Source organism: Papaver somniferum, chromosome 3 (genome assembly GCF_003573695.1).
Source record: "Papaver somniferum cultivar HN1 chromosome 3, ASM357369v1, whole genome shotgun sequence".
Classification (NCBI taxonomy): Eukaryota; Viridiplantae; Streptophyta; class Magnoliopsida; order Ranunculales; family Papaveraceae; genus Papaver; species Papaver somniferum.
Genome location: NC_039360.1, coordinates 40,583,938 through 40,598,927, shown reverse-complemented (window position 1 = coordinate 40,598,927; position 14,990 = coordinate 40,583,938). Strand labels below are relative to the sequence as shown.

Sequence of the window (14,990 nt, the reverse complement as noted above, 5' to 3'; positions counted from 1 at the left end):
ACAGGAGATCCATAGAAGTTGGAGACTCTACAACTCTTCAACGGAACCTCACTGATACAAGTACTTAATACAACTTAATATTTTCAATTGAAGGGCTCATATCAACTTGGTATGGTCGTACTAAGTTGAGACGCTCAGTTCATCTTAGGAGGCGATGGACAAACCCTTTTATTTGAGGGTTTCTATATCCATTTTACTTGTTTGTCCTTCCTACTTTGGGTGTAAAATGAATTGTTTGCACCCCATTGGAGTTTCTCTTACACTGGTGAATATTTTTGCCTTTATGGTGAAACACACTTTTTGCACTGTCTATGTAGATGCAATATCTTGTTTGCACCTGCTATAAATGAAATCCGCAAAGGCTACACCTAGTTAGCACAATATCTTTCTATTGATTGAGAGTTGAGACCAAGCACCCGCCATGGAAGTGAATATCCTTCTATTGTTTGAGACCAAGCATCCACCGTGGAATAACTATGGCTCTTGCAGGAGGCTCATAAGGAAGTTCCTGCGAGAAAAGGATGGTCGGTGAGTTCTGAGCTTTGGGGCATGTATTTTGAGCTTGAGCTTGGTTGCACTGCTGCTGACCCAATGTCCCCAGTTCTTGTTCTTTCTCCTTGATCTATATACAATTACTTTTAAGGTGGATTCGAACACCCTAGACCAAGCATACACCCTATATTTGAATCCAATTTGAATCCAACTAATGCTACCCCTTTATTTTATTGGAGATAATAAATTACCTTCTCCCCTAAAACGGTATTCTGCTCTTTTAAAGCTTTTTCCTGTCATTTATAACAACAACAATGTATATGCATGAGAAATTTGTCACCTTTGATTAGTCAAACATATATAAAGCATGTTTTTCTATATGTGAGAGGAATGGAGAGGATAAACTTTTTTCTGAAGCTCAGAAATGGATTCATACAACAGCTGGTTCTGTATAAAACAAATATAAAAAAAATCGTATAAATAACTCAATACATAGATACAAATTAGTTACCAAGTAATATTTATTTGTATATACCTTTCTTGATTTAATGTTCTTCAGGGAAGTATCAAGTTGGTGCTCCAAATTTTGTAGCTCTTTCACACTGAAGGATTCCAAATCTTCTCCCACCATATGCATGTTGGATTCTCACGTTAATATATTAATGACCCCTTTACAGTACTTTCTTACAAGTTTGTATAATCTGTTTGCCCCCACCCTCACCCCCACCTCCCCAAAAGAAAAAGTAAATCCTTCGTTATTTGAGTGTCAGAGTTCTCCGTTTTTTTATTTTTATCGAGTTTCAAGCTTAAATTGCAATCTAATTACAAAATTCATGTGTTTATTCCATTCAAAGGAGCTACAATTGAGATTTGTATACAAAGATATACATGCATCTCTACTGAACTTAGACATTTTAGATGATATGCAGATGATTCGGCTGCCACATGGTAAGTATAGTGTTTCATCTTACATATTAATATATAGACCTAATAAATAAATACGTACCTTTGGTTTCTTTGCAGAACTTCAACTTTGTCCTTAACTGAGGTATATTCTGAGGACCAGTTACGCTATAATAAGAATCACCAATCAAGTTACAAGCTAAATCTAGTACTCTGAATTATTTATCACCGAATTAACTAATTTCACTATGCATGTTATACCTTAAGGCATATGAAGAACCCTAACTATGGAGTCATAGTGATGTATCACTGCTAAAGAAAATTATATTAAAAAGGAGAAAAAGAGATGCATGGAGGATATGCTTAAAATAGTTAGACATGCATCCGTTTGATAATTTCGTATTAATCCACCATTAAGGCTATCAAAGAAATAATATTCCATGCTGTTGTTATTTTTTCTTGAACAACTCGTATAATAAAACATACAAATGAGAGGAAAAATATATATGAAATCAGGGAATTTCCAACTCAATCAAAGATGTTTAACTAACTTGAACTTCTCCTTCCTTCTGCATCATTGATTCGAGGTGACTTTTCCTGACATGTTGTGGGTACCAATGTATATGGGTGAATTTATTTTTACCTTATACAAAATTGAGATATGCCGAGATAATCAGTTCAAGCTGATCAGTAGGCCGCTAATAAGGCTTATCGATTAGATCTTTTTCTTCCGAAGAAATGGCTTATTGATCTTAGCTTGATCTGAGCTTCATATATAACAATGTGTATGTGGACATATCTTTTCATGAGCTTCAAAATAGAGGTTATCAATGTGTATATATGCAATACTCACGTACCAATAATTCTTGATCAGTTGTAACAAGCTCTTCCGCAATACAACATTGTCTTTCATATCGTTCAAGGATGCCGTCCATGCTGCATTAGTGCACCAAAATTTAAGAGGTTAAAAGAAAAGAAGCAGTCGTACATGAACACAGAAGCTTAGATGGTGGAGCGAAATAATATTGAACCTTAGTTTACATGAATATGGACCACAATTTTTTTAACAGTTTATTACAACTAATCCGGTTATAAACAAGGAAAAACAATTGCTATTAGTTTCACTCTGAGTGCTCCCTACTAAACATCATAAATTTTACTGTGCATTTTTTATGAAAAAAAATAATTTCTCACTAAAAACAATAATAGTTATGATAGTAATTAATGTTCGCTAAACCTGTCGATGCTTTCATGGCCTTAATGAAGGTTACATATGAGAAATTACAAGATTAACCAAAACATGCCATTTAGTTGAAGACATTGATAAGAGTCCAAATTTCAATTTCATTATAGATTTATAGGTATGCATCTCATACAGTTCAATATTTGCTATGTAAGTGATGCATCAGTGCATGCGCCCACACAGTGCCAAGTTTTATGAATGCTAAACTAATACTATAATATAACATGTCGGCAGTAATTTTTGAATTAACATAATAAATATATAGAAATAACCTATTCGAGCTGTGACATTGACTACCTCTTTGGGGTTACACTAAAGACTAAACTGAAGCGATAATATGTTGAACCCACTGTAACACATCAGGTTTATTGCATGACGTACAGCTACAACAACTCTTATCAAAAACATCCAAAAAAAATATTTATTAATCCAGAAATATAGGTGATTCTTTTAGTAAACCAAAATAGTAGTTTTTTTTGTTAACAACTAAACTTTTGTTGGAAAATATCTTCTTTCATTGTTCTTCTTTTGGGAAAATTGTTTGAGATTTTTATCATCGATAGAATTCAGATATTCTCATATTTATAGAGAAGGTAACGCAGTGGCTGATTTGTTGGATAAACACGGAGCTACTACAGGGTCTCAGTGGTGGAATGATCCATCATATTTTATACGAGCAGCTTTGGGTAGTGACAGATCGAGTCTGTCTTCTTACCGTTTCAAATAATCTGTAACATGTTATCTTTTGTTCTTTTTCTCTTTCTCTCCTTCACCCGAGGTTTGGCCTAGCCCCCCTATTTCTGTTTTCTTTGCCTTTTTATTAATAAAATCTCCTCGTGACTTTGCCACAAAAAAAGAGGATAGTTGCACCTTATCGATCAGATTAAACAGATTACAACTACTGGCTAAAATTACTTATGTAAAGGATCAACAAAAACCAATTAAGGGTAGTAAGGTGGGGTGAAAAATCTATAAATATTGTCTTACTTATATAGTAAATAAATATTTTGAAGTCTCCAAACATAAACCCAGTAACAATATAAACACTCAATTATAGACTCATCTTCTTTTGGTTTTGTGATGATCAGCTTAAAAGTTAAAACCCCGTGTAGTAATTTTTATATAGTTTAACTGATCAATTATTTATACAAAATTTCACTACATAATTTAAATTATCGCGTTAGATCATGAACAAAACATAATATAACATTGCAGTACTACTTTTCTCTACCTATTAAAATTGCATACTTGGGATAAAAAGGATAGATCGAGGAAATAAGTAGATAGAGTACCGAGTACGTACCAAGCATCAATAGGGTATTCAAATAGTTCTCCTTTCGGTGAAAAAACAATCAGAGCAACTTCAACATCACATAAAGCAGAAATTTAATTAGCTTTCTTAATTAAACCAGGTTTTCTCTTTGAGAAAGTAACTTGTCTATCGATCTTGTTTTCTATCCTCTTCAGCTGTACTCTACATCTTTTTCCCATTCTCTCTTCTTTTTCTTTGATTCTTATAAAGGTAGGACTTAGGAGCAAATGACAAGACAAGGTTAAGAAAAAAAATCCTATTATATCATTGCCGTTACTAAAAAGAATAAGGCAAAGAAACCCGAGTATGATAACAATCCAATATCACAACAATAACGAGAATGAAAGTTGAGAAGAAGATTGAAACAAAATATAATAACAAACATATTATAGGTTTTTCCTTTTTCTCCACCTTTCTCCTCAATTTTTTGGAAAGCAGCCTTTTTGCATGATGCAGAACTGTAAGGGTCTGTTTGGCACGCCAGTTTTAGACATTGTGTATTATATATATGTACCACGAGGGAAACAACCCCTTTAAAACTTTTTCCATGTGCCTTATGCTTGGTTTCTATCACACACACCAGTGTTTCAGTTGCAAAACTATATTTTCACCTACTTTATATTGAATAAATTTTGAGTATAAAATTACTTTTCTATTATGTAGGAGTGAAACTTTATGTTTTCACCTCCACTAATTATCCTTAAGGGCCTTAACCTACTCCCAGTAATAAGCTACATTAATTAATTAAACTACTTTTGATGATACCCAGGGAAGTATAATAACTGTCTTATTAATTTCTCATTATTATTATTATTATTATATATTTTTATAATTATTGGATAAAGAGTATTACATTAACTAGTTGGAAGCCTAACAAGCTAAGCTCTCCAACGACATACCACTACATTAATTGAACAGGTTGCTGTGCTAGCCTACCAGCGAGGCTCATGGGTAACCTAGCCAAGGGAGCAGAAGCGGATGGGGGGGCTCCGGGATGAGATTTTTATTATTATTATCATAACTTATATTATATTATGTGATGGGAAAATAAAATTGGTATAAGTGGAAGTCTTTTCACGTCAGTGCTCACTTGATAATTTGCGTTTTCACCTATCTTTCACTTTCATCAGTGTTAGCTTGTATCTTGCACTTCTAGCGCGAGGGAAGAATTCTATTTCTCACATGTATTTTAGGTAAAACACTGGCTGGACTGGGAATCAGACCTATAGAATTAGACAGGAAAAATGTAGAATCGTAGATCGTAAATCTCTGATGTCCGCCTGGCCCTAGTTACATCTCATTAACTCCTTCTAACTTTAGAGTTTATTTGGTGTATGGTGTATACTCTCGAGACAACAAGAGACGTCTGCTTTTATTTCCAATCTCCCTCCAATCCTGCTTACAAATCCATCTGAAAAGACGTTTGATTATCATTCAACCCTTTTTTAATAACTAGTAGTAGAATTCAGATGGAGTAGAATTCAGATGGGGTTTTTACTTTGTTTCTCACATGCTGAGGAAAATTGAACCTCTATGTCCTATCGAGAGTTTCAGAAATTCTAGAGTTTACACCAACTCTGAACAATTTTTAATAATACTAATAATTTAAATTGACCTGTAATGACCGAGCAAGAAATAATAATTGCTAGTGATTGTAGCCGTATGCATGGAGCTAACATAGGGTATATAAGAACGAGAGACAGAGAGAGTAAAAAAAAAAGGAAAACATTTCCCGAAGAGCTAACTTCTTTTCTGATAAATAGTAACCTAGTAGGGTCAGTGATTTCAGTCGTAGATGCTGAGTTTAGTGGTTATGTCTCATTACCTCTCGTTAGGTATCTCGAGTTTAGATGGTATATAGACTCTATACTCTCTAGACAAGACGATAACGGGACAAGAACAAACGAGACATATGCTTTTACACCCTTTCTTACTCTACCACATGCTTATACTGGTCCATAATTAAGAAAAGACGTTTTCCTTCCCCTAATTTTTACTGTCTAGTCTCAAATCTCGACCTGTGTTATGTGATAATAAAAGTGTTTCTGCTTCTTGGCTAATAAAAGTTTTTACTCTATAGTCTCGAATATATATTTTTATTTGTTTGGAGTATTATAACATATAAAATGAGACCCTTTAGATATAAAAATACGGAAATGATTGACACACACCGAAACAAAGCACCGAGCGTCCGTACCGTGTGATAGGATGATGGGGCCCACAACTACCCTTTCCAAATCTCTACGCTAAGAATGCAAGGTTAGGTCCGTGCGATTCCCTTCGGGTCAAAACGAAGTACAATACTTTTGGTGTGTCTAGCAAGTTCCATAAAAATATGTAAAAATACAGTATTAGAAAAGTGAAAAAGTAGGAGAAAAGGACATATATATATAATTACTCGGAGATAGTCTGACCATCGCTGGATGGAAATACCATCGAACGATGGAATCTCTATCACTAGATAAACACTTCATCGCATATACCTATCTGTTATTTCTGACATATAGGCATATGAGTTTGGGGTACAGATCCTATGTACCCAAAAACCCCTGTGCCCTTTGTGTCGGCCATTCAAATAATGACATGTTTCTTACTTATTTTACCATAACGAAATTCATATATTCCTTCCATATATGTCTCGTCTTCATCTTAATGTCTCCATATTTACTATTTATGGAAAAAAAATTAAAAACAAAAATAAGATAAACTAGTTCTACTTCGTCTTTAAATCATGCATGATCAAAATCAAACACCATATCATATAAGATGATAGTATATAACTGGTATACATCTAACTTACTAATACACAATGAGTATTGTTGATAAACAATAGGAAATACTCCTAACAAATTGTTAAATCATCTAAAAGAAATTATATACCTAAAACGTTTTAATAAACTTGATATCAAATTTAGTGAGGATTTAACTTAATCATCACGATAAACTCGATAACAAATTTAATAGGGATTTATCTTAATCATCACGAATCAGCTGATCAATAAAATATCATCATCGAATCAATCAAACTGTTCCCATAGAAACTCAAGGGATTTGCAAATGAAATGCAGATACATTTTAAGAGAGAATAATAAATCATTTACTTTCCTCATTAAATCCAATTTCCCAAAATCTTTTTCTGTAATTAAGGGAGATGAATAAGGTAAGAATATGATTAGTTATACCTATACAAGTGTCAAGAGTTGATTAGTGGGTACAGACGGTACAGGGGTTTTTGGGTACAGAGGATCTGCGGCCATGAGTTTGGCAGTTTGGCATACCCATAATGAGTACATATACTAGTGATTATTTTCGCCTTTATGGTGAAATGCACTTTTGGACTGTCTGTGTAGATGAAATATCTTGTTTGCACCTGTTATGAATGAAATTCGCAAGTGCAACACCTAGTTAGCACAACATTTTCATATTAATCCACAGGTTTAGATAATTATTAAAGTTTATACAATAGTTTTTCTCATTAAAATTTCTACAGTAGTTTTTCTCAAAAAGTAAGGGGTAACATAGGAAAGAGATATTTGCTTAATAAGATACTTCCCTTCTCCGCCCATATAAGTTGGAGTGTCGGACCAAAATTTTCTATTTTAATATAATGCTCTCGTTAAAATAATAGAGTTTTCTGCTTCCGGCTCCCGACTCAGGTCCTTAGTGCTTAAATAATAAATTCGATAATATTAATATTATAAAATAATATATTACAAAAATTTATCTTACACATTATTATGTCCCAACAACTATATAAAATAATAACTCGATTAGAAAATAAAAAATAATTTTCATACATATCAAATTTATATGTAAATTGCATGTTAAATGCTATTTCTCGGACTGATTTTGCATATTTACGGTGAAATAGAAGATGTTTTGTTCTTCGGTAAAAGTAAAATAACTCATAAAATAAAAGTGTTTCTGCTTCTTGGGTATATATTTCAGTCAAAAGTGAAGGGGACAACAAGATGTTTCACTCAAAATACATGCGAGAGAGAAGTTTCTTTTCGCATAAAAGAAGTTTCACTCGAGTTGTTCACCCAACTCTCTCTGGACTCTGGATTACCTAATTGATTGAACTACGCACAACGTCTGATATTTATATTATATAAACAAATATAATGCATAACTTTTGTTAACGGGGAAACCAAAAATGCAAAAAAAACCCGAGACCTAACACAAACTACATTACCCCACCCTAAAATTCTAAAATTTTATTATTTAATAAAGGAGAATTTTGAGTACCGAACTCACATTTCTGAAACGAATTATACATATGTATCCGTTCCGAACAAAGAACCGTTGACCGACTTTTTGACTGAATTCGACCTATTCGGATCCGTATAATTCCTGTACATATGCCGCACGAACTACTCCTTGTACCCTTAATTGCTAACTAGGCTCTGGGTAGAGCCGTAGAGGTGAAAGACACTTGCAGTCCGCGTAAAAGGAGTCTTAAACTTTGACTTAAAGTTGAAACACTGATCAATTATGTGAAGAATCTCCCATAAAAACACTTGTATACAAGAAGAATCTAACGAGTATCTTATGACTGGTTGTTTTAATCCATACTCCATCCGTCCCAAATTAGATGACCTAGTTAGTTTAAAAAATGTAACAATAACATAAATTAAAGAATAAAAGACAATAAGCTGAGCACTTCGAGTATACCATGTCAAATTCCTTTTTTGTGAAGCTCTCGGTACAATTTGTGTGGTCTGGAGATTGTCCCTTTCTCGCAGATATGGATTGCTGCATTACGGAAAACTCTATAAAACTTGGACAACTAACATAGGCCAGATCTGCGATAATTAATCCAGAACTTTAATCATTTTTTATCTTCACCCCATTACTAATCCCAATGCTATAGTCATTCCACTCTTCATCATTAATATTGTAACACGTCATGTCTCATATCTGGACCAGTCCCCACTGTCCCCATTGTAGAAAGGTCGGGGTTGGTCCAGGTATGAGACATGATGTGTCACAATCTTAATGGTGAAGAGGAGAATGACTCTAATATTAGAATTCGTAATGGGGTGAAGATCAAAGGTCTGGATTGATTGTCCCAGATCTGGCCCATGTTAGGTGTCTCAGTTGTAGAGTTTTCCATTAATAGCTGCTGAATTCTGGGATCATCCTGAGGAGAGCAACTAACAAAGGTCCGGACTGGTTGTCCCAAATTTGTTCCATGTTAGTTGTCCCAATTGTAGAGTTTTCCATTAATAGCTGCTGAATTCTTGGATCATCCCGAGGAGAGCAGCAATTGATGGAAACTGCCATTATTGCAGGATCAATAAACTCAACTCTTCATGACTGACAACGTTTCCACTTGGCTGACCCCAATACTGATTCCTTAACATTGACCTTTCACAAGAATGATTTCATAGAGAAAAAAATATGTAATATGTAAGAACCATAGTTAAGTATGAATAATACGAAAATAATTTGAAAATGTACAGACCAGAAGCAGTATCTAGAGTGAGTGTCCAGCCTATCTTGAGAAGAAAATCCTGGATCTGTTGGGAATCGAAAATCCAGGATGTGCAGATATTGGAGCTCTTGAAACTGTTCGGTAGAATATCATAGAACATTAGCAGTTATATTGTTTTCTGTAGCGGTTTTCATGTGGTTTTGTGGGACGGTTCACTAAGAATTTTTGTAGAAGTAATTAAAAAACTGAAAGATGTTCTATTCTCCCCGACAGTGTGGCAGTAAACATACGGCAGAAAATGGAAAAATACTCCGGTTAACTAAAACGTTTGCTGACATGTCATGAATCTACATGAGGAAGACCATCTTGGTTATGGGCAAGCCTTATCAAGTTATGCGGCGGGTGCCGTTAGTAGTCTAGGTATAGTTATTCATGTGAGTCTCTCGTGCTCTGCACGGTAGTTGTGTGTCGTCCAGCTTAAATATAAACTATTGTACAACGTTGAGAACTAGTGAATGAAAATGTGAAACTGTATCTTCTTCCCTAAATTCCTTCTGCAACTTCTTCTCTAACAATGTCTTCTTATTATCCCCCTAATTTCCATAATTCTTCTATTTCTTCTCCTAATCCTCTAATTTCATCTATCTATCCTAAATCATCTCTCTCCTTAGAGACCCAAACTGCTCCTGATTATCCAGATTGTAGTGAGTTCACTAAAATTGGTATCAGAGCAGTCGATTCTCCGACTTCTTCCATGGCCGACATAGCTGCGTTTGATGAACTGAACCGAAAGATTGATGAGTTAGCTAGAACTCAAAAGGAGTCCAACCAAAGACAAGATGAGCTGGCTATTAAACACGCAGATCTACTCAAGAAGGTTGACCAACACCATGAACAACCATCATCAAGGTATTTACAGTCTATCCGAGAGTTATTTCGATAATTTCGTGACGAACATGATAGAGTTTCTGCTGGTCAAGGTCCTACACCGGAAAGTTCTAATGAAGTTTAAGATTCTACTACAACAACAAATCTCTCTAACGGATCTGGTGAATCGAAGATGGCCGAGGAAGAGATTATTACCAAATTGAAATCAATTTCAGTTGATTCAGGTGATTTAAGCTCAGTACGAGAATCAATTCAAAATTCTTCAACTCCAAGTGCAATTGATGAAGGTAATTTTCAATTTATACCCGTAGTTAAATTCTCTTATGTCATGGATCTAGTGTTGTTAATGAAGTTCAGAAATACAATGGGATTCAATGTTTCTGGATTATCAAGAGGGTAAACCCTTCGTTTCTGAACATGATTCTCTTAATGTTGTTTCGAATTCTCAAGTTAGAAAGGTTACAAATACTAAGGTAAAGGATTTAAACTGGCTAACTCAGAATTTCAGTTCTGAATGTCAATTTACTTCTTACATTTTCCAATTTTTCAAGGGATTTTCCAGACTATAGGTATCACAAATTACTTCTGTATGTGTTTTTATATCTAGTTCTGAATCGGTCCGCATGCTTTTTGATCGTGGTAGAGAATTTGTGGTCTGTGAGATGGTTATTATGTGTGCTAGTAGGAAAAAATTTTCCTATTGTGTCCTCATTTTTGATGGAAGAGTAATTGATAGAGGAAAATGGTTTGAGTTAAGTTGGAATACTTCTTATTATGCAGATAGTAAGCTTATGTATAGCTTGGAATTGTTGTCTTCTTATTCAGGTGTGCTTGTATCTGTTGGAAATGCTGACAATAAATATGGTTGGCAATTGTTCCTGAAATTGTCACAAGAAGATTGCATCACCAGATATGCTTGTGGTCGATTGTTGTTTGATCGATATAGAATACATCAAACCGATTTGTGGAATTCTTATTTAGAGGTGCTAGTTGCAGCAAGTTCAGAATTATTTCAGAAATTACTTAACTATATGGGAAGCAATAATTATGAGTTGGTTCAATTGAATGCAAGTAGTTACTTTGGTGCGGCTGTCGTGCTTGTGAAAGCATCTCAAGGAGATAGTGAAGATGGTAACACATTGATTGCTGACATATCACACTCAATGGTAATTGAGAAGATGAGATATGGTTTTCTCAAAATGTTTGTTAGTGTAATGTGTAGTTTAAATAGTGGAAAATGTATCTATGGTGGCCAGAATTTTTCTGGAAGGGTATTTGATCGAGGACGAGGGACATGATCGATTATAAGTATTTCTACATTATGCCTGCAAATTCTTACTTTTGGTATGTTTGTTCTTACAGGGTTAACTTGGATAAATGTTTATGAGCTAATTCTAGCACATGGAAATTTTTCAACATTGTTATGGAGGTATCTAAATGGGTTGGTGTTCGTGAAAAATAGTGACAGTCAGGTTGTTTGCAAGCTCCATGAAGAACTATTGGAGAAAGTTAATGTTCTCTGTAATATTTTTTATCTGACAAAGGAAAATGAATCTAGTTATACACAACAAATACTCAATCAAATGCCCAGCCGTCATAGCTGGAGTTTAATGGTGATACTGGTTTTGTGCTTTTTCAACAGTGGATACATGAAGAACCTACACCCCCATTACATTGCATTTTTGGGTTTTCTACCGCTAATGAAGGTTGGTTAGATCAGTTTCGTAGGAAAGTCTATCATCCAACATGGTATTCACAGGTGATTACAGTGTATAAGCTAGAAAATGTTGTGCCTTGGCTCCATGTATGTCCTCTTATGGTGATTTTCTTAGTTGCTGAAATTTATTGTAAGCTCTTGAAGCTCAGGAGGGGTTATAGAAGACTGAGATTCATCGAAAGATAATAATACTTTTATCATTTAATGGTAGCGAGGGAATAACATAACTGTTAAAAGTACTCTGTGACGGAGTAGTTGGTGTTTGTAATCAGTTGGAAGTTGCAGTTCTGAGGTGTGCTTTGATGATGACTAAACTGCTGAACCATGCTCTAATAGAAGCTGGAAAAAGAAGAGTGGAAAGCCTGGAGATGCTTCTAAGGACTAATGATGGAAAAAGCAGAGGGTATGAGTTTCTCAGTCAAATATGTATAGAAGTTGTTGGTGTCGAGTTTTGGATTACTCCAGGTTTGGCAACAAATTACTTCTTTTCCTGTTACCACAACTTACTTATCATTGTTTCATATTATAAACATGAATTTGAGAAGATTGTTGGTGTTGGTACTGGGCAATACTGGGATAGCGACAGTTGTATTCATGCTTACCAAGTAGTGATCCTTGAAGCTACTGGGATTTTAAAACTTGGAGAAATAAGAACAAGAAAGAACAGTTTATTGGTTGATGTTACAGTAGGAATATTGACCACAGGGAGAGGAGCATATAAGATGCACACAAAACACTTGCAAGTATACAAGGTCAAGATTTGTAATAAAAGGGGGAGTAGGGGTTTGTCCACAGGGAGAGGAGCATATAAGAAGTTTTCCTAGCTAAAGTGTGTAGTGAGCTAAGGGCAGGCAAGGTAAATGGCATACAGACAAGAATGCAAGGTAAGTAAAGAAAAACAGACAATAACCAAGGCTTGGAAGATAAAGCAGCAAAGAAACAGCCAAGAAAAGCAGCAAATAACCAAGGCTTGGCAGCCAAGGGCAGGGTGAGTTCAGTGCACTGACTTCAGTGCACAGTAGCTACAAAGTGCAAGAAAATGAAAGGCAAGAAAAGTAACTGAAGAAAATGACTGATCAGGAAGCAAACACACAGGACTGAAATTATAATTGACTGAAAGAGAAGTGGTGGGTAAGCCAAGGCATATGATCCACCTTGTGTCCTAATCAAGTGACATGTTTCTAGGTTATGTTCATTCCTAAGCATACAACTAGAAATGGAAGAACACCAACTTGCTCACTAGTCTACCCATAGCATTGGCTGTCTTTTGACAGTACAGCCAATCACAGGCTCTATGAGCATTGGAATCTCTCATTTGCACAATCAAAACATACAAGGAAGAATTATCCTAGCTCATTCACACTTGACAGTGCACAAGGCTTCACTGAGCCTTGGCCTGAAGCTGATTAGCTCATGCTAACCATGAATAAAACATTCACATTCATCATATGATATAAATTAGACACAATCAGCAACATATCAGATAACTAAAACATATGCAATACTCAACTGTTAACTGACAGGCACTGAAATTTGAAGTTCATAAAAATTGTAGCAAATTCTCTACTGGCTAGTCCAGAGAGGTATATAGTGTCCTTCACACACTCCACACAACACCCATTTATACCCAATTACCCCTTTAGGGTTTTCCCCCAATTTTCCCCCAACATCAATTTATACCCATTACACAAAATTAGGTTTTCCCCCAATTTTCCCCAAAGTCAGTAAAATTAGGTTTTGCCAATTACCTAATTTTGTGGCACAATTCCTCCCATGTGCGACGACCCATTCTTCCTCTGACTCTCCTCATGCTCTCCACGCTTCCAATTGCTTCATCTATCAATCTAATTCACCAAATCCAATCCTAACAGTGAAGAGGATGGTGGAGTTGTTGAAATAGCTTAATAGGTGATAGGGGTGATGATAGTAGTGATGGGTTGTGGTTGTATGATGATTTGAGAAGAAATGGTGGTGGCAGTGAGTTGGTGGTGATGATGGTGGTGCGGCAGTTGCAGGAGGTGGCTCTGCAGAGGGGGGGGGGGGGGGTGGTGTAGGTAGGCTCGACTGTGTTTGGGGTAGGGGGTGTGTTTGGGTGTGGATGGGCTCGGGTACGGGTGTAAGGCGAATGCATCGAGTCTGATGTTCGTGACCTCTGCGGATGCGACGATGGTAGTAGATCGGACGGTGATGTGGAGTGAAGCTTGGAGCGACCGTCAGATTATATGATACAACAAAATGAACGGTACTTGATGGAGTTAGGTACTGTAGTGTAAGGCGGAGATATCAAACTTCGATGCAGCAAGGGAGCGACCGTTGGATTCAACTACCATCTAATCTGAAGGCTTGGAATTTCAGCGCTGTGGTGCTTGGCAGAGACTTCAGATTTTGATGCTCTATGAAGGAGCGACCATCGGATGCTTCTGGGAACTGATCTGACGGCTGAGAACGGAGGCGCTTTTGTGTGTAGAAAATGAGGTTGTGCGCACCATTCTTCGCGGCTTCCTTGCGTAATTTCTCCCGGCTTTTCACTACTTTTCTGCTCTTTTCGCTCCGCGACTCATCCGAACTTTATTTATTACCTAAAAATGCAAAATTAATTAATAAAAATATTTATTCTTGAAAACAATGAAAATACAGAATATGGGATAAAATGTAGAATTAATGCATAAAAGATGAGTTAAAATGCCAACAAAAAGGGATAAAATATACAATATTTGGCACTCATCAAATACCCCCAAACCTGAATTTTACTTGTCCTCAAGTAAAACAAAACTAAGGAAATCCTAACTATACCACTGTCGCTGGTCTCTCGAATGCATTTAGCGTATGCACTAAGCCTTTTAAACCACTAAGTGTCCCTAGTGGACGAGTTGAAGTCTCGTGAAGGTTTGCTTAGAACGTACCTACAAAGTTCTAGGTCAAAATATAAGCTCATATTCCATCAAACGTGACATGTGCAAAACAGTTAAGCTCACAGCAAAATGGAGATGTCAATCTA

The 14,990-nt window shown here is 35.9% G+C and overlaps 1 protein-coding gene and 1 pseudogene across 3 annotated transcripts; one reads left to right on the top strand and one right to left on the bottom strand.

Annotated features, from left to right (window-relative positions):
- Positions 1–439: 439 nt before the first annotated feature.
- LOC113359336 lies at positions 440–4,129 on the bottom strand (annotated as a pseudogene).
- A 5,781-nt stretch (positions 4,130–9,910) lies between these two features.
- Positions 9,911–12,155, top strand: LOC113355954. Of its 3 annotated transcripts, XM_026598943.1 has the most exons (3): positions 9,911–10,562; positions 11,101–11,441; positions 11,638–12,155. In XM_026598943.1, exons 1-3 carry the CDS (start codon positions 10,448–10,450, stop codon positions 11,641–11,643), a joined length of 462 nt encoding a protein of 153 aa, XP_026454728.1. In that variant the 5' UTR covers positions 9,911–10,447; the 3' UTR covers positions 11,644–12,155. The 3 variants fall into 3 exon arrangements, with proteins under 3 accessions (XP_026454728.1, XP_026454727.1, XP_026454726.1); XM_026598942.1 differs by lacking the exon at positions 11,101–11,441; XM_026598941.1 differs by having other exon boundaries at positions 11,101–12,155.
- The last annotated feature ends 2,835 nt before the right edge of the window (positions 12,156–14,990 follow it).